Source organism: Pogonomyrmex barbatus, unplaced genomic scaffold, assembly GCF_055798465.1.
Source record: "Pogonomyrmex barbatus isolate J1 unplaced genomic scaffold, ASM5579846v1 scaffold21, whole genome shotgun sequence".
Classification (NCBI taxonomy): domain Eukaryota; kingdom Metazoa; phylum Arthropoda; class Insecta; order Hymenoptera; family Formicidae; genus Pogonomyrmex; species Pogonomyrmex barbatus.
The window spans coordinates 2417018-2438747 of record NW_028297118.1 but is presented as its reverse complement, the minus strand read 5'-3'; the positions used below and the strand labels follow the sequence as shown (position 1 = coordinate 2438747).

General features: G+C 33.8%; 1 protein-coding gene across 20 annotated transcripts in view; it reads right to left on the bottom strand.

The window, feature by feature from the left end:
* The window catches only part of LOC105430125 (CUGBP Elav-like family member 1-A), a 460379-nt gene that overhangs the window by 57531 nt on the left and 381118 nt on the right, over window positions 1–21730 (bottom strand). For all 20 annotated transcript variants that reach the window (XR_016139481.1, XR_016139480.1, XM_089078040.1 and 17 more), the window contains one exon: window positions 13282–13330. Coding sequence is in view for 18 of the 20 variants with exons in the window: in XM_089078040.1 (XP_088934166.1) it covers window positions 13282–13330 (49 nt within the window). In the remaining 2 variants the exon portion in view is untranslated. The remainder of the gene's footprint in view (window positions 1–13281; window positions 13331–21730) is intronic.

Here is a 21730-nt window from a genome sequence, read left to right as displayed (position 1 = left end):
ATAATAATTCCGAAAATGAATATTACGGCGTTAATGTTATGCGCAGTCAATATTCACTGTTTAAAGTTTAAATGGTCGATCATTGTCGAGAGAACATACACCCGTCAAGTATAATAAATAAAATCGGTTAATACCCCTTAGTCAGAAGAGGATTGCGACCGATTACGAGAAATAAAGCTGGTTTGCATGCATTTATTGTATCGAGGAAGATTATTAAATAAAATGGATTTTACATATGCGAAATAATTTATAACGATTGAAAGCCTTGCTCTGGCGGAAAACAGGCTGTATAATATATACGTATATGTATACTAATTCATATAAAATAAATTTCTTCTTCTCATTCTTCGTAGAAATTAATTGTGGTGAAATAAATATTATTTAATCTGTGCGCATACCACCTCTTTCTATACACATAACAATTTTTGCGGTGAAAATTTATTTTTTTGATGACTTTGTTTCGCTTCGCAATTTACGCAAAATATTTCGTCCTTTATTGCAAATTAATTTCATGTATATACGCGTGTGCGGTGCGGATAGTTTCAACTACTACGTCCCCTGAAACTTTCATAGAAACGTGGCGTAATTTATTAGCAATGTATAGCGTGTTTGTCATTCGCCGGACGGCGTACACGAGTCTCGTGGTTAGCGATATTTAGTGTCCTGATGAGAGACGATTTTATTATGCAGCAGGCGTTAAACGGACTCTGTAATATACGCATTGGGAGCATTGGGAGTGGATGCGGCGCGATATATAAGTGCTTGGCCCGGTTCCAATCGACTCACATAGTTCCTCCCTATTCCCCCCCCGAGACATCTGTTTTTCTTACGCAGTAGTCTCTCTTGCTCGAAGCTAATATCCCTTTTTTTCAAAACAAGCATTTGTCACTGGTGGGAAAAATTCAATCAATTATCAAGGAAGTTTTCGAACAGTGAGTTCGTCCTTATAATTATAATAATTCATTAACTACCACGAAATATCGATGATTATACACCTCACGCAATAAAGTTTCCATTCCTTTAAATTTTATCTATACAATATAATATTAAAATATCTCAGGAAATGTCAAAATGTTTGAAATGAGACATTTTCCTTTGAGGAAAATATTTTCGAAAATATTTTTGGAAGATACCTTTTTTGTTAAAACATTTATCACGGAATATAAACCGGCGACGGGGAGAGAGGGGGGGAGGGAGTTGATACCCCGGTCACTACGGTTCGATGTACAGGGGTAGTAAAAATAATCTATGCTTGGACGATCAGGAATATCACAAAAAAAAAAAAAAAAAAAAAAAAAACTCGTTGTCGCGTGATAAATGCGGTCCGTTTTTATCGGCGGATATTTGGGCTTGAATTCGCGCGCTCGCCATTTTTACGCAGGTTTGTCCTGCCGGCGTGTCGAGTCATTATACGACGGTCCGCGCGACGTTACGGCAACGCCAAAATATTTCGCCGTGCGCGCGGAACAAATGCCAAACGCATATCCGAAATCATAAATGCGTGGACACGCATTGTCGGTTCGCAATAGGTCACGCCACTGCATACAACCGCTGCTTTTAATCGCCTGGCCGGATTACCCGTTATACGGATTCAACCTGGTTCCCGATGTGCACACGCATCACCAGACGCATTGCCGCGCATTATCTCGAAAGACATGACCTGTTAAATTTATCATTACAGTTTCGGCACTTAGCGTTTAACATTTGAGAATTATACGGTGACGGTGAGATCGTAGAGAAAATTTCCCCTCCTTGAGAAGAAAATAAAGGAACAAATACACTTTGAAAACTTCAGAGCTCCAGAGTTTTTGTACGTTTCCTTAGTTTGACGGTCGAGAATCTCTATATTACAAAATTCTCTTGAGATACTGTGCTTTTTGATAGTTTTAAACTGGTTCGATATCACATTGGACGGGGTCCTTGATTTAAATTTGGAATAGGTTCGAAATAAAAAGTGAAAACGGACTTAATCAAAATAATTTTAATTAAAAAATTAAAAATATAATTAGCACAAGACAAAATTATATTTATTTATATGTACTTATATTTTATATATTTTATTTTAAAAATTTACTCATTAATACGACATTTGACATTGAAATCTAATGAGAAAAGAATTTTCCGTTAAATAAAAGGCAAAATTGAGTTTTGAGAAAATAAATAAATAAAGGACAGCTACTTGAAATAAAAAATTTAGACTAAAGAATGTATAATTATCGTAATTATATGGGATGGCCTGAACATTTTATATATTTCTTATCAATCGCAGGTTTCTCGATAAATTTAAAGTTTTCTATACGCGAAATGGGAACAATCATTACTGTATTCAACATTAAGATAAGTTGAATTCCATCATTAGATATTTTAAAAGTCGGGCTTAGTATTCTGCAACTTTTCCTTAAGATATTGAAATAAATTTAAAATTATGATAGAATGTGTGAGAAGAAAGCATTTATTTCCTGTGTATGAAGGAGTAGTATAAAACACATATAAAATTTTGATTATAATGTTGAAATAACAGATCGAAAATGGAGAAGACAATTATTCGGCGAACTCAATCTCAGGAGTCTGATAACTTTTCTTTTATTAAATTCATACGTGCTGTTATTTTTAACGGACCTACGACGCAGCAGTTCAAAGCTATTTTAAAAAAATTATCAGACTCTTAAAATCGAGTTTGCCTTCTCCATTCCCTGTTTCTGTCATTTGAAATAGCTCAGCTCGGCATATTATATTGTATTTTTTATAATTTTTAATCTTTCTGACATATATTCAAGGATTATTCACAAAAAGGGAAATAAAAATAAATGAAAAGGTATACCTGAAGATTTGAAGACTTTTGAAGATATTTGAAGATTTTAAAGATATATATATATATATATATATACACATTTCAGGAATGTAAAAGACTAATGCGAGATTATAAATGTATTTAAAATAAAGCGGAAATCGTGGAAACTTGGAACTTGCTTTGTGGAAGTTACGGCGACGTGCATTAGAATTAAATATTTCAAGTTTAATCGCGCTAGAGCGCATTCTAAATACTCCTAAGCCCTAGATACATGTCTGCTAATCTCGCAAAATTCGATTCGAAGTCGCGGTTCAAGCTTACCGAAGTGGATTCTATTTACCCGGTGATCCCCGTGATCTACTTTCCAGCACTTCGTGCGCTCTCGCTCTATGCATATTCAGGGGGGGTCCAAATAGAGTCTCTCGTTAGCGCCAGATCAGTGGCCGCCGTGCGTACCGCTCTACCGAAGCGTTCAGGAGGACTTCAAAGCGGTCGTGGTAACCACCACCAGGTAAAACTGTTCGAAGGAAAACCTCGAAAAGCAACGACCGAACAATGAGAGAATATTTCACCGCAGAAATTTTTTAGCCGTGCCACGCTAATTGTCACATCGTTTTGCAACGATCTATGCATCGAAAGCATGCATGTAGATAAAAAAAGGAGATAAAAAAAAAAATATGACAATTATAAAACAGACAGATTTTACTGCACGCAGTAGCGTATAAAAGTTCTTTCTTTCTCGTTATACTAAAACAAGCTAATTTTCGTATGTTTCGAATTGAATGAAGCCTCGTAAATTTTTCGTAAAAAATTGGAATAATGTTTTTGGCACAAAAAAGTGCTAGAGAGCGATGATGTATATGTGTGCTATTTTGTGCGTATTCATAATTTATAAAGATATTTTTATTTGACATATAAAAAGGAATGTTTATTTTCAACATGAAATTGATTGTATTCGGATTTATTGATAACAATTGCATATTAAGGAAATAATGTTAATAGTATTTTTTCTTAATTATCGAGTATAAATGTAATTTTTAATTGTAAAACAGATCAAATGATAAACAGATAATCTCTTTGAAAAAAAATCTATATATAATACAATCATTATAAACTGCAATAGATTTTATTTCTTTTAAATGTTTTATTATATAAAATTTGATAAAGTTTATTGGTAAAAAATTAGAAAAAAAAAACATTAAATAAGCAAATATATAAAAATATGCTTTTCATATTTGTAATGACGTATTCGTGAACTAACTTTATTATTTTATTAATGTTTTCTCAGGACACATATCGCTAATTATATTGTGAAAGTAATATTTGAAGCTTTGTCAAATTTTCACGAGTATTTAATTTGTCACTCACATACTATACTTAAATTTGAAATATCATTCGAGATACTTCATACATTTATATTTTCATTCATGTGAATATTTAATTATAAATTTACTTAAAATATCCGGTATTAATATTAAACTACATTTCCGTTCGCATTGAATAAATATTAACATTTAATTATCATTATGGCAGCCTAAGCTTAGCTCATCTATTCAATGTTAAATTATATTTAATACAGTTGTATACAAATAATCTCCGGTAAAATATTCATAAATAATGAATGACATTTTGATTTTTAAATAATCTATTCATATTATCTCTCTTTCTCGAGAGAGAGAAGAGAACATTTTGATCCTATGGCCTTTCCAACGAAATTATATTTTTTTTAGGTAAATACTCATGATACTTGTTTTAAAAATATGTCATGAGAGAGAGAGAGAGAGAGAGAGAGAGAGAGAGAGAGAGAGAGAGACAAGGAGAAAATATAATAAATATTTTGCGTCAGGGAGACCTCCTATTAAAAAGCTGCGTTGTTTGCTCTCGCTTTGAATCGCGATATCGCGAGAACTTTCAACGGACAAACGAGAGAACAAAGCAAAGTGTTGTAAGCTTCATCCAATTCTCTCCTTTGTCGCGTGTTACAACACGCGCCGCTCTTTTGCAAGTGGAAAACGTCGATGTTCGCCGGATGTTTATCGGCCGTGGTGGCAGGCGCAGGGGAAACACGTTCAAGAAACGCAGCCAAGCTTAGAAACGGCCGCTCGAGAGAATCCATTCGTTGTGTGCACTTCTCCGAAGACATTATCTCGAAAGGCTTAAAAATATTACTCATGCCCTGGCGGCGTTATGTGGCACGCGCTGATATGATTTTCAAGCCCATGTGCACGCCCCGTCGGCGGGCGTTTTGTTCGAAAAGAAAGAAACTACTGCGAAGAGAATCATCTTAGAAGTCCTGCTAGTAGTAGCTCGATGACCGAAAAGTGTTTTGCTAAAAGAGCAATTTTAATTATTGATACTAGGAACATCTTTACTTTTGACGTCAACGAAAGAGTTACTGAAATGTGTTCAGTAACCCAGAATCTTTTTTTTTTTTGCTTTCAAAAATCTTTATAATCATGTTTCGCAATGTAGAACATTTGAGAAAATTTAGATGATAAATAAATAATAATCTTCTCCCGATACACTTTAGTAATTCAATATATATTATGTAACAAAAGTGTTACGTATATATCTCAGATATAACTATATATGATTATTGTATTTTTAATAATTTTATGATATAATATAAAGAGAAATTGATAAAGAAAAAAAGATAAAGATTATCTATTGAAAATTGATAGTGTTATTTAAATATGTATTAAAAGAAGTGTATATTGAACGTTTCATCATTCATATTTCATATTCCAATAATTACGCTATAATTAATTTAAAATATCAAATACCATTTTGTCATATTGTAATTATTAATATATAGAAAATGCAACAAATACAATGGATAATTTCAATACACATAGTTAGGTTTTAATTTAGTTATAAATTTTGAATGATATTTTACATTGTATATACCGTCTACAGACAGTATAATTATTTACACAGCACGACAATGCATCATTTTCCTGTGATGTATGTCAAGAACATATTGTAAATGTAATTACGATAACATTCCGGAAGAAATAAACTAAAATTTTTTTAAAAATATAAACATCTTTAATTAACGCATTTTAAAACTCATCAAAATTAAATTAAACTAAAATTTTCATTATTATCAAAATACAACATTTTATATATACATTAGAATAGACAAATAATAGAAAATAACTTATCAAATTATTTCAATAAATTATTAAAATAAATATTAAAAGAAGTATGGCTGCATTACTAAATAGTAATATTACTAGTGACCAGACTAACTTTTCGATAAACGTAATGCATATTATATCGATGTATTATTTACATAAAAAAAAAATAAAAATAAAATTTGCACAATACCGCGATTAGCAATTCGAGAAATTAAGAAAAGTAATATCGTTGCTCGCGAATACGCGGTGACGAGGCGAAAATTTTGCCAGTGAGCAAAGCGTATGAATACGCCTTGCGCGTATTAATTTCGCATGCTAATACGATTCCGCCATCAAGAACCGCCATCGCTGCAAATAATGCGAAACGTTGCGCCATACGGTGTTTTTGCGCGGGATGCAATAAACAATAGATAAGGTATTCGACTGAGGCGAAAGACGAGGTACGATTACGGCAGGTACGTGTCTCGCTTACAAATCAGCTATCGCTGACTCACCGGGCTTCTGCCCGATAAGATAAAGCTTATCACTAATGGTTGCAGCGCGAGACTCTAACCGCTCTCTTTGCCTCCGCTTCGTGTCATCGTATTTTCCGTGCGATCGTAGAAATGCTCTTTGGAACACTCCTTGGACAGCACAGAAAATCCAAATTATGTTTGCAGGATTATTTCAATATCTCTCAGTTGTATATATACCATCACATTTGCGATATCTCTAAGACCATCTTTTTCGAAATGTGTTTTGTAATTGCGATATTTTCGCAACTCTCTTGATTGAAATCATACATGTGAAATGTTCCTGCAATGTATTTTACAATATTACAAATGCAAGATTTCTCAGCCAATAAATGCATGTGCACATATAATTATATACATAATACATCTGTATGTTATATTAATATGCGTGTGTGTGTGTGTATATAAACATAAACGTTACAAATTACAAAATCAAAGAAGATATTACGTTAACTTCATCAAAACGTTCTGAAAATATTTTCACAATATTTTCAAATATATTCCAAAAATGTTTCCGTAGTAAGCAGACATTTTGATATCTCTGTGACTATGTAGAGATATTTCAGAAATATTATGTAACAGTAAATATTAAAACAGTTTCAAAATTTTAACATTATGTCTGCAATATTATAAAAATTTTTCTGTGTTATTAGAGACATTTCAAACTGAGCATCGTTTAATAGCTAACTAATTTTATTCCGTGGAATCAGCAACTTATAATTGATTTCTTTCTTCGATTGATATGATAGCTTACCATCGCAAATTAATTAAAAGTTAATTATAAGCATGTAATTATTAAAATATTTTACTATTAATTTTGCATTAACTGTAAAATATTCTAATTTAATCTATAACCAATTATTAATGTTATTTACAAATTTTTTTTTTTTTAAATCACATGATCATTGATCTTTGGAAAAATAATTCTTTAATACATTGCACAATAGCTCGTGACAAAAAATAATTTCCTACAATTTACGATTATATAACGAACAATTTAACTTGCGTGTACAAAAGATGATTCACCTAATATTTCGTAACACTTAATAAACATGAATTGCGAACGTAAGAATTAGCGAATTAAGTGCATGAGAATGACATAAATTTTACTATTGCAACGTAGCACTAAGTTGAGCTGTTATTTTCTCAATGAGTCCTCGAAACTGGCAACCTTCATTCTGTTTACAGACAATTTCGACTTAAATATAACATTTTAATGAATATATCATGAAGTGTATTTACACTCGGATAATAATAGAAACAGAATAATTACAATAATAAGTTTGCCAATAAGCATCAAGTTTGATAATAATTTTAAACAAAATGAGACAATAAATAAACACAAAGATGTTTAATTAAATAATCGAATAAAAAGTGAAGTGTATATGTTACGTGTATAATTTCATCAATAAAAACAAAATTGGCTTGAACATATGTAGTTAAAAAATAATAAAATTATTTGTTGAAAAAGTTATAGAAGATTAGTCAAAATAAAAAAAAACAAGATAAAAATTAAAAATTACATTAGATTAATCTAAATATAATCTAAATTGTTGCGATAAAACAAAACATAATTAAGTAAAACTAACTTTTGAAAATTTTAAAATTTCAGAATCAGAATATGTAAAATCATGCGTTTAAAACTTTTATAATAGATGAAATAACCGATTATGTTACATAATACTAATATTATAGTATAGTCAACAAATAATTTTTACGAACATACCAAAACACCTTATAATTATTACGACCGTTTAAAAAATCCAATTTAAGTAAAAATGATTAAAGTAGCATTTAATTTCTCATTAAAAGATATATAAAACATATGTGACAGATAAAAACATTTCTTAGATATTTATTTTACTTAGATGTTTTTTAACCCATTTATTTATATCAAGGCCAATTTATATCAAGAGCAATTCAGAGTTCAATTCAAGTTTATTGTGAAGATTTAAAAGATGTTTCTTTTTTACAAAAACAAAATTATCATTTATCATTCATCCGTTGGCATTATCGATAGATAAAATGTTGATTTCGTTTCTCCAGTAGTTTCGTATGCATATCAACTGCGATAGCGAAGATAGAGAGCGCGTCGAGCGATATCAGGTTTAAGATAATGGATAACGCAGAAGAGAAAGAAGATGTCTAAAGAGAAGATTAAATTGCGTATGCGCATGCATACGCCATACGATGTGCGGCTGCAATTTAGTAGTCGTTTTTCCATCGAAGAAAATCGACGACTGACTCGATTTCTCGAGGCCTGTGTTTGTTGAGACTACTGACGTAATCGGGCTGAAACAATATCGGGCTGAAATGGGACTCGCAAGGAAGAGGTCAGCTAGAGTCCGTTACCGACTAGAGAGAGCCCGGAGCGAGCCCAGTTTGTCAGCCAAAATAAACAGAATGTCACGGATATAAATAAAGCTTTCACTCTCTTCGCTCTTCTTTTCGTTGAGCTGTCGCGCCTTGACGTCGTGACAGAGGTCCCTTGGTCAGCGTGCATTCCCAGTTGGGAATACCGTTTAAAATGGTTTCACCCGCGTCATTCAATGGGAATAATTATAGAGACGAGAGATAAAGTTTGTTCTCCATTCAGTAGTCTCCCCCGATTGTGAGATCAGCCTAAAATTAGCATCGGATCAAATTAAAAGACCCCCCCCCCTCCTCCCCCACCTATCTTTGATAATTTATCTTTACTTTACAAAAATTGCTTGAACACAGTTGCGTTATTTGGAACGGAAGAAAGTTTCCAACAAGTATAAATAATTTTGCGACTTTGCGGAGGTTTTTTTTTTTTTACGTCATTCTAATAGCATATTCGTATACCATTTATTATTATTAATTTTACACAAAAGGTAATTATTGAAAGATATTTTGTGAACTGAAGTTGTTGTCCTGATATCTTTTTTATTTAGAAACTTTAGATTCGCGCTGATAAAATTCGGAAATTAATTCCTCTCTAAATGTACGTGTCAAGCAGTTTACTGTAAAACACTCGGTTCGATTATGTAAAAGCCGTGTCAAAGTGTTGCGTACATTTTCCGTGCATTTTCGAGAAGGTAAGGTGTGGTTCACGTTTTCTGACTAATCTCACGCTTTGTACGTGAGTTTGCGAGCTGCTTTATCCGCTGAATTTAGCTTATGTCAATTGCGGCGTTCGTGAGATTCACCTAACGACAAGGCAACTATAATGCTCTGATACCCGGATAACGTGCGTTCCCTTCTTGTTTACTATTTTCCCGTTTTACCGGGATTTGCATGTAGCTACAACTGATGCTATTCATGGCGGCCGCACGTCCCGCATCCTATATGGAAAAATCCTTTTCCGTATTGCACGTGCGCGTGGTTACGAATAGCCTGATCTCGATTTCGGTTACACCACGTTGTGTCTATCCATTTTTATATATAACCGCGAATGTTATCCACATGTACTCCAGTTCGCTCTGCTTATGCGATAAGTAAAATAAGACTTTGCCGCCTATCGGCAGTAATCTATACAAGTCAGGAGAGAGAGAGAGAGAGAGAGAGAGAGAGAGAGAGAGAGAGAAACCGTCATAAGTACATCTTTTTCATACAACTCTTTTGATAAATAAGATCAGATCATTTGTATAAATATTCTAAATTTAACTTAAAACGTCTGAATATCAGTGTTAATTCTGTTGTTGCGAAGTGAATTTTTTATTTCGTCTTTTATAGTTTTAAACATCACGTCCGAGTAACAAGCTACATTTTTTTTTTATTTCACCTACTTAATATTTATGCTTCAATTTTTGCGCGTTATATTTGATTTTAAAAATATCCAACTTTATAAAAGTGACATTAGTACATTATATTTTGTATCTAAGAAAGACAGGAATTTTCAATGTGAAAATGTGAAAGGAAGTTTTAGAAATCATCTTTTTCCTGCTAATTTTTTGGATTATTTATCTAAAATTTCTTATTACATATCAATCTTGCTATTATTTTAGACATTTTATTTATTCAAATTGTTTCCTCTAGGTTTTAAGGAGATATTTTGACCGCGTTGAGAAATTTAAAAAAATTAGAAAAAATATATATACATAATTAAATACGTTATAAAATCTACTATTGATAAATAAATAAATTCTAAATTTATAAAAAACAGAAGTTGATAGAAATTAAATAGAAATTAATAGATTGATTGAAAATTAGAAAATGTAAGCTTTTCTTTTTGCGGCTGATCCAACTGGATTTCTCTTCATTATCTCTCTTGCTTTCATCTCGGAATTGTCTTTGTCAATTCGATTGAAAAATTAAGATGAGTTCAACTGTGAAGCCGCCGCGATTGGACGGTTTAACCAATGAAGTAACTTCTGCTTAACGCGTAACTACTGGTAAACAGGATCGGTCCATGTAACGTGGTTACTTGATCTAGGATCTTGTTTGCGCAACTGCGCAAGCTCAAGCGTAACAAACGAAGTGTCAGAATCAGGTTTCGGTTAACGTTAAACGCGAGGTGTAAAGCCGCTTGAATCTTGGCGTGATTACAATTTGGCATGTCATTTGCACACAGAATTGCTATGGCGGTCTGAAACGGCGTTGCGCTTGAACATATAAAAAACAGCCACGCTCGAGTATCCTTCGGGGAGTTCTTATGCAGCATTAAAATAAAGAGAGAGAGAGAGAGAGAGAGAGAGAGAGAGAGAGAGAGAGAGAGAGAGAAAGGAAGAAAGACAAACGGGATGAGTAAAAGGGGGGAAGTGGGGCGTAGGAGGTAAAGCGTGGAACGGGCGAGTGAACGAGCATGCATGCAGGAGAGAAAGGAAAGAAATAGAGAAAGGGGGAGGAAGAGGAAAGGGGGGAACCGAGCGGTCCAGCCGGGCGCAGCACGTGACGGGTGTCGTTAATATTTCATTAGCATTCGTTTTGCGTCGTCCCACCGACGTGGCCGGTTTTATATACGCTTTACGTTACACCCCCTCCCCCCCTCCCCCCGTCCAGCCGGTAGTCGAATTTTTATTGCTAACGCGGCGCAGTTATCCGTAAAAAAATCGCGCGTTTTGCCGCGTTCGTTGACTCTCCTGTTGGTTTTCGCGGCACTATCCGATGCGCTTTTCCGACGTTCTCGAATTTTTACATGGCCCTGTGTTCCGATCGATACGAGCAACGAGGGGGAGGGGAATTAGAGAACTCCAAGCTAAACTCTACTACTACATGAATGATATTTATGCATCGCGCGAAATTATTAGCTTTCTTCCGCTTCCTCAATCACGTTCTTTCTTTTCTTTTTTTTTTGCTTTTCAGCATTATCGAGAATACGGACATTTTGTTTAACACTTCATTGATTTATAATTTTTGTAATACATGCTTAAATCGAAGGGCGAAAAATTTTTTATTTTTAAAATATAGGATTTTACAACGATTAAAAGAAAATTTGTGTTCATTTCTACTTTATGTTAAAATGGTTATTATAAATTAAATATTTAACACAAGATTTATTACAATATCTAAAAGCAACATCCAATGTTTTTTTCTGACATCTACGATACTAATTTAACAAACAATGCCTTCATTAACAAATTCTAATTCTTCTAAATTTACCGATAAAAGTCGAGGATTTAAAAAGTTAAGAGGTTTATTAAGAAGACAAGAAAAGGAAGAAAGGGATGTACGCTATGTAAAAATTTGCAACTTGCACGATTTGATGATCTTTCGTTTTTGTAATTATATGTCGTCGGCAAAATTTACTCGTCTCTGCCCTGCCCCATCTCACGATTTTCCTGGCCTACCTTATCGTTCTACTACTTGATGCTTCGCAGCTCGCTTATGTCTCTTCTTTGACTACGCAATCTCGACAAGCCCCTCAATTCAGCCAATTAATTAGCATCTAATGAACATGCTTTGAGCTGCATTCTCCGCCGAGGTTGCGACGCGAAGAGAGTTAACTTTACCTTCGCTATTGTCTTCTCTTTCGGTTATATCGTCATGCTATGTTACCTGGAATTCCGTCCTTAATCGTGCCAGAACTCTTCGAGGTTGATCGAGGGAGCGTTAAACGAGATACTAGGAATCTTATTATATTTGAAATTACAAAAGATCTGTTCTGTGTTAAAAAATTCAAGGTAGATGTATACGAAAAGAGTTTAGTTTGCTCTCAGTAAAAGATAAGTCTCGAGGAAAGAATTTTTTATCGAAATTTTTTTTTGCTAATGTAACGCTGTAATATACTAGCATTTTTCTATTGCTTTAATGGCAAATTATTATTACTTCAATCGTTGTATTATTCACTGAAAGAAATGATATTGGAGTCGTAACGAATTAGATTATTTAGATATGAAAAATTAGCTAAAATGAAAAATGACTAATAAAGACGATGCGATATCGCGTATGTTTCATATTTAATCAATATAGATGATAGAGACAGAATTTATATCTGAACAATTTATCAAATTTAGCAAGAAGATATCTCTAACGTTCAATCAGATAATAGCCACTCATATCTCTTATAAAAATGACTGTGTGATTTAGTTATGAGATCTAAATTTGTTAGAACATATATTGTTAGATGCTATGTCGCTGCTATAAAATTCTACGTACAGATAAAATTCTAATTGAACTAGCGAAACATTTTTTTTGAGTGTCGCTAATATAATAAAGGTATAAAGAGCGAAGAATAAAGAATGAAAAAGATTAAAGAAAGAAGAATATGATTCTTGTGAGGAAAATAATACTTTGATTTTCTCAAAAATTAATTTGATTAATTCGATCGACTTATAATACGGTCTAAATGCAAGATATCAGAATTTTAATTTATAATCTTATATATATATATATATATATAAAACGTTTTGTTAAGATAATTAAAAGTCTCACTCACCGTTCCGGTTCTCACTGTCGGCCGGCTTCATTTGGATTGGATGGCGCATCTAAAAATAAAAAAAAAAAAGTCAATGATATAGTTTGCATTCTCGCACCACCAGGCAACCGCACTTCGAGAGCGGGCACGTGTAATAAAAGCGACATTTATTATTGATAAGACTGCCGATACCGTCGACGTTAGAGAGCAGATTCGAATGTAAAGTTCGTTTCACACTTTTTGAAAAATGCAACGATGGGAAGACGTTTTCCACTTGCGGCTTGCGGTTTGCTCTCGGTTGTACTTATACAGAGATGAGTGTGCGAAATGCAATTCGCTCGGCCTTATTCTAAGGATTCTTTCCTATTTCCTGCGCGAGACCGAAAATCGAAATCGCGATATAACACTGGAATTTGCTGGAATATTTTATGGAATGTCATATTGTCAGCGTGAACGTTGTAACTATCGAGGCAACGCGATATTTCTATTTATACACAATAATTTGCAATCTCTTACGTATCTACTAATTTACGTACAGCTTGAAACGTATATTTTTTTTTGTTTTTTTTTTTTAATAAAATTTTCAATATCGTTTTTAAAAAATTGTTATCCTTTTAAAACTAAAAAATATTTTAACAGTTAAATCATATATTCACATTTTAGTATTTATATAAAATTAATTAAATACTAAAATTTTATTGCACTTTCACAATATTAAAACTTAAATTGTAAATAAATTTTCATATTTGTAGTCACAAATTAAAAAATATAAAAATCCTTTTATATTTTTATATAAAAAGGATTAAAAAGAATTCCTCTATAATAAATATAATCCGTTTAATTAAAAAGCTATTATTTTTTTAGTCATTAAATATAAAATTATTATAAAACATATTCTCTTAACAATATCTTTGTTTACGCGTTTTAATGCTATATTAGCATATTTATATTTTCATTTTCAAACAAACTTGTTACTATAATTCGATCAAAATATTTTATGTTAAAAAAACTGTAATAAAATCTGAGAATATATTGTGTAGCTTAAAAGCCAGTCGTCGAAATCCTAACATATGGTATTAGATATAGTTATTGCAAGAACATTTATAATATTGGGACATGTGAAAAAAGACACAGCGGATATTTTTTGATGGACGATATTTACGAGTGAAATTCATGGAAATCGTTTGGAAAAGTAAGTCCATCCAGTGTAACCAATCGTTCGTGTGAATATGGAAATTATATCTATTTGTTCGAATGTACAATGAGATTTTCTGTGCAATGAATCGATGACACCCCGATCGCGCGTTTCCGAAACAAACGAGATCTTCATAAGCAGATAAGAACCGAGAGAAGCATCAGTACAGCATAGTACGATGTACGCCATACACGCGATTATCTGTCGTTGTAATAAAATCGATTTATGCCAAATTTAATTGTGCGGATTTTGCCGCGGGATAAAATCCATTGCGAGTGATGTTTTAGCAATTATGCGATTGAAACAGAATACGCGCGAGTTGTAAACGATTTTCGAGTAAATGAATGCTATCGTGGCTAAACACGTGCGCGGGCTCTCATATTTTTCTCTACGTACGTTGAAAATACTCCCTCAGAATATTTCAATACCGTTGAGATTTTCGGATAAAAGCGTAGTCGATTAAACTTTTTTTTTTTTTTTTTTTTTTTTTTAATTGCAATATGCGATGCAGTAACATAGAGCGATAGACCTCGATTGCTTTGTTTGTTACGCTTGATGCGTTATTTTATCGCATTTATCGCACTCGCAAAGCAATTATTGATAATTATAGTTACCATAAATATATTTCTTATAGAGTTCAAATTGCTTAATATGATATTTTCCAAATATATTATCTCATTTAACAACTAGCCGCTTTAGATTTGTAAAAAATTAGCGAGGTGATTATTCTTGGCGAATAAAAATGCAATAGCTATACAAAGTTAAGCTCTTACAATATCTAGACAATGCGTTATTGCGCCATAACAAAATAACTGCGTGTAAACGGAAGGGAAGATAGATTATGAGAGAGAAATAGAAAGGGTATAACACTTATAGATACATTGTGATAGAATCTCCCCCCTTACGGAAAAGATGGCAGCTGGTCTGACATTTCCATTTATTATAATGGTTATTACAGCCAGAGAAATAAGCCATCAGTTTTTACGACGTATTCGAATTATATTATATCGATCGGACAATTTATATCTCGAGCGAACGATGAACAAGGAGTTACGATCTAGGTCACTTTCAAACTCCTTATTTTTAATTTAATTATTGCGCTCGTTAAATTCAACGCCATCACTAGATTCTGATAAGATGAGAAAGCTTGTGACGTGAAAGATCTTCAATGTACTATCGGTCGTAATGGATGACTCATTGCGAGAAACGGAAGAAGTAAGAAGTGTATTTTGTTGATATATTGTCGCTAATTGAGCAACTACATCATTGTAGAATTTTGGAACAACAAAAGAAATAAAGGTAATAATAGAAAAAAAAAAAAAAATCGATATTTATTAGAAATATATATCGCGCGTGGCATAAAAAGTCAATATTTGTCATGGTTTTAAAATAATATGCATCAAATTATTCTAAAAAAGTTTAACTGTAATAATAATATAATTATATTATTTATTTCATTTATTTGTGTTTCTAAATCTTGATTTCTCGCAATCTTTATTTCGTAAACTCTCAGTTGCATAAATCCTTAATGTCAGGAGGATTTCACTTCTTCGAATCTTTGATTATAACTCTTGATAATTCAATACAGGTTAATATTGTAGATTCTTGTAGATATATCTTAAAATTTTCCCAATGCTGCTTCGTTTTTGTTACATTATATAAAGTTTTAGATTTTCATTATCCGCATCAACTTAAAGTTTTACAACTTGTGTTAATTTTTCCGCAGAAAACTTTCGTTTTCATAGATACTACAGACAGACGCACGTTTCAATTTCAATTGAATTGTACGACCCTTTGATTCCACAGACAGTGGGATTCATAATTTTTTGGATCTGATGTAATCTAGCAGTTACGATGGTTTTTTAACAGCGAAAGGGTTTAAGGCTTCCCTCGAAAAGGAATGTCCATGTCCGCTGGGAGCTCCGGCGCTCATTTGCCATTCATTCCCGAAACTGGGTTGCTCGCAATTCTGTGCCTCCGGTTCTATCTCGCAGCCGTCTCTGTGCCGGGGAAGGATCATCCCCCCCAAGATTCGAATTCGATATCCATATCGACTAGTGGGATCGATACGCCAGGCCAGGTATAATCGTCCAACCAGCCACGATTGCGATCGAAGATTATGCGCATCGACTAACGAGCCATATACCACATTGATGCAATCTGGATGCACCAGATTTGCAATATAGAGCAATAAGCTAAGTACACTTTGGTATGAGACATAATAGGAGTACAATACAATGTGCAACAACTTTAATATTTAAACTGTATCACGAAGTTCTTTCACGAAGCTTAATGTTTTTCAATTTTTAACAGGTGTCATCAAAGCAATGTCATATTCTATTGAAAAATGTGCACGACAACAAAATAAGTATTTTCAATGATATAAAATAATTTATTTGTAATATAATTTTTAGAGAAGAGAGAGAGAGAGAGAGAGAGAGAGAGAGAGAGAGAGAGAGAGAGAGAGAGAGAGAGCGCATTGTTAACAATAAGCTTATAAATTATCCGCTCGGAATTATATATTTTTAGGATGTTTTATATTACAGCTTAATTTATCCTTCGATAAGAAATTTTAAAATGCTATCCAAATTTTATTTATCGTATAGATTGAAGAGAAAGCAGAGCTACGACATTGTATACAAAGATATACACAATATTTTCTTTATAAAAGTTTTTTTTCTAAACGTCAACATATAATGCATATTGAATTTTCATGGTTGTTTGCAAATTTAAGGACAATCGGATAAAAATTATATTTGTACGATTTACGTCTAATTGTAAAATGTCATGACAAAATTAATCCATGACAGATATCCATGACATAAATTTAATAATCTAACAGATCAAAAGTTCTACACACAAATAGAACACTCGTACAGGAAAATCAGTCATGTAACTAATTACCACGTGCAAATTATCTTTGAATTTTCAAAGAAAATTCAAAGTTGTTTTAATTTGACGCTTCCCAGCAGGTCTTCCAAGCTTACATTTAAAACAATCGATTGGCTACTAATTTTTGAATTGAGAAGATATAAATTAGATCGAAGATAAATTAGAATTTTGGGATATCGCGAGAAGTAACGGTATAAAGAAGAATTTTGTCTGGGGATAAGAAGATGCATACCGTTTCGGGGGTGATGCGCGCTATCTTGTTGCGAGCGAGCTCAGAATATTCTATTTGCGAATCTCCTCGATACTCCGGAACGCGAAAGAATTTCTCGTATCGCACTGGTGAGAGCCAGCTTGAAATTCATATCTATGCTAAGCGCGTGGCGCGTTTGGGTTTAGTGCCTTCCGCATCGTACCTTTATATTGCGGCAGATTCGGTAATTTCGCGCATAGCAATTCCGCTTAAAGTCGACGGATGGTTCGATTTTGTTTGAGGCGAGGGATGAATTTCTTCTTTTCCTGAACGGGACTCTCTTATATAGAGAGAGAGCTCCGTAATTTGAGAAATTCGGCGAGAATTTCGGAGAACACAACTCGCTACGCGAGGGTGAGAAATTTGGGAAAGCGTGAAACGATACCCGGCGATATCTTCTCAAAGAAGAAATTAAATGACGATCCTACGGATCGAGAAACGTTCCCCCAAAATTCTTGGAATAATAAAATATCTGGAACAGGCGAGGCGGTAATCGGTTTTCAGCTCCCGAAACGTGCAATCTCCTTCTGAACGTACTGCAATTCTCGATTTTTAATCTAGACCTCCTTCCCAAGAAATGAAGTTCAACAGTTTTTCGCGTAGAAGAAAGAGCCGCCAGCACGAGTTGGAGTTACACTCGCGAATTTCTCCCGGCGTTCATTCTCATTTGGTGGAAGTGCAAGTTTTCTTTCGCGGAAATTCTTTTTCCACATCATAAATCCACAGACCGACCTTTCATCTTGCTAAATTTTAATCCTCATCTACATCAATAGAGATTCTTTAGATACTCACACAGTAGATAATTGCAGTATATATAATGCTTCTTATTATATAACGGCATTTATGAAACTGTGATAATAATTATGAATCAATTCCAACAAAATTACTAATTGTTACTTGCTTTATTATAGACAACTTTACTTTACCGGAATATTTCCATATTTTACACGTAATTATCTAAAAGACTAAATATATATTAATTAATATATTAGTACACGAGTTCATTTATGCTTTTGAATATTGCAATATTTAATGAAAAACTGTTGCATTTTTCGAGGATAACATAATAAGACTTTATTAATGCTTTGTGATTTTCCTGGACTTTTGGTTCATTAAGCATTACTCGCTTACACAATCTTTTTCGATTCTTTTATTTTATTTTTTTTTTATGTTATACCTATTTTTATAATAATTTATCTATGCGAATATTCACATTTTTATTATTGTTTGCCTATTGTTAATATCGAGGTCTTCCTTTGACATTAAAGAAAAAGTAGGGTAATTCGGTTTCCACAGTTTGACGTGTATTCTTTTCTCGAAGAGGACTCGATTTAAACTTACACCTCTGCTTACGTATTCTCGCGTCTCACTCATTTCCAGGATACGCCGAAGCTCCTTTATCCTCCTTCGCTCAGCCGCGTCCGGACTACGAAAGTAGCACTTCCGCTTCTCTGCCGGAATGTCGCGACGCCTGCTGACTCCGGCTTCGTGACTTTTAATCTCGAGCCCATTGTAAGGGCTGGTGGAGGGTAATTTTTATAATCTTCGTGCAAGAATAGGGGATGGTGTGACGACTGGATTTAAAGTTGCACCATCCTTTCTTTTCCGCATCGTCACGCTTTAAAAGAGAAGGCGTTTTCGCCATCCTTCCCTCTGGCCCTTTTCTCTTGTCTTCGCCTTGAATCGCGTAAATTCCACCACCATCTTGACACCGATCTCTCTCTCTCTCTCTCTCTCTCCTGTGCTTTAATCGTCGATAAAATTACGAAAGTGGCAGTTTGCACTTCCGTTACTCGCTGACTCCGACTTTTGCGCGATTTTTAATCTCTACGGTTTTCTTATACCGGAACAGGAATACTTTTTGTGATATTTGTACAGGCGATAGATTCAAATTTGCTGAGATGGTTGGACGATTTGAATGGAGAAAAAAATTTGACGAATAGAAGTCGTGATTAAAAATTGTAGAACAATAGTCGATGCTTGGAAAAATTTTCAATTACAATCTTAAAAGTTTTACCATTTTATATGTATTTATTAAACATTTGTTAAATTATTATTGTAAAATTATTATTATAATTATTCATCTACCTTCATAAGAACTATTTTATGAGAATACAATTGAATTTAGAACATAATAGATGCGCAAGTGCGCGGTTTTATATTCATATAATTTCAATCTGTTTTTTTACACAGAAAAAATTAGTTCTAAATCGAGAAAAATATTTTCATATATAGGCAAAAATATCATAATTTTCTTAAAATTTTTAATTCTCATTTTCATTTAATTTGTATTGATATGAATGTTACTTTTGTCTATCTCAAGATTAAAAATTTTCTATGTAAAGGTGAGATTATAATAGTCTTGTTATAATTAAGAGTATACTTGCGTCAATACTAAAAATTTTTTTTTTTTAAGATGTATTCATAGAAATATCCTTATAAATAAAAATGTAATCTTGATTTAGAGACTAATTTCTTCCTGTGTACACAATCGAAAATTCTTTTTTAATAAACTATGCTTCTATTGCTTGTAAAGTTTTCATATATTACGAGCATATTAGTGTATTTTTTTTAGAAGAATATCATTTCTTTCCAGAAAAAATTGAAAATATTATTCATGTTATACATTTAAATTTATTTTATACAAATAACAGATTAAAATATCTTGAAGTAAACAATAATATTACTAATATTATAACTGAGAATTCAAAAGGATATACAGAATATTGTTACTTTATACAACTTTCTATATAAAAAGTCATAATGGATAGAAAGATTTTTAGAAAGTTTTGTTCTGCTAGAAACAAATATTTTATTTGTTTGATATTTCGTGAACGCACGTTTGTTATTTTTGCGATTTTAGATATTCGATAAATTGCACGCGCACTAGCGCTAGTTGCAATATAAAGATACAAGAAAATATTTATACCCCACACTTTATATTTGTTTCATCTAACGCATAAAATCTCTCATATGGACGGTGCAAAATACAAAATTGTCAACTTTGAATACTATCCGGCAATGGCGATAGTGCTCGATCAAGAAAAATTCGCTTTTGTTCATTCCCGCCCGCATATTTCCCACCAGATCTCTCTGACTGTGCGGTATAAATTCAATATCCACACGGTAAAAGCCGATCGGCCGGGGTGCTCTTTGACATTCGAGGGGTTGCCCCGAAAGTGACAAGGGCGCGTGGGCGGTGGGAGAGGGGGGGGGAGATGGTGGCACGGGATGCACGGCCATAGGTAGCGGGTATTAAAATCGACGTATTCGACTCAAGGGCTCGGCCGTCGTATCGCCGGTTATAAATTCGTTTCACGTACCGCCACGTCGGGCGGCGTCGACAGAATGAAAAAAGGGGCACGGCGAGAGGACGGCGGGGAAAGAGTGGCTCTGGGCCGGAGTGGCCGGAGGGATGCTTTTTTTTTCTCCTCGATGGGTGGCAAACGCGCGAACGTGAACGCGCGCGCGCGCGCAGCGAAGAGAGCCTCGTGAAAAATCTGCATGGATTTTAGCGATGGTGCGACGCGGGAGGGGGGAGAGGGGGGGGGGGAGAAAAAATGCGGCCGCCACGTGCATCCGCGCGAACCGACACTTGGTGAAGGGTGGGCGCTGCGACACGGCGAAAACCGATGTTCTCAATGAAGGGAAACATGAAATACGAGAGGCGCCGGTGGTGCGGCAGCCTGGAGTGAGAAAGGATCAATTTCTGGTCGATTTTGCGCGACGGGAGCAAACATGCTCATCAAATTTATGGCCACGTTCGGTAATTCTGTCTCTCAAGAGACGGTTTCATCAACGACATCGTTTATCTTCGACCGTATTTCCTCTGATTTTTTTAACAATTTTATTTTTCAAAGCGTGCATCACACAGGATCGACTAACTTAATTCTAACAAAAAGTCTTTAAAATTATATCGTAATGAAATTTTGTTAAATATCTTACAGATTAAGATTGGCATTTAATCAATCCGAAAAAAAGAAAACCAATCTCAAGTTTACTGAACTTTGGTCAATTTCGAATCCAATCTTAGTTTTTAATACGGACTTTACAAGTTTGTTTTGTAAAAAATTCGACTTTCAAACTCGAATTTTGAATTATATCGTGTGTTATATTTAAAAGTTATATTCATT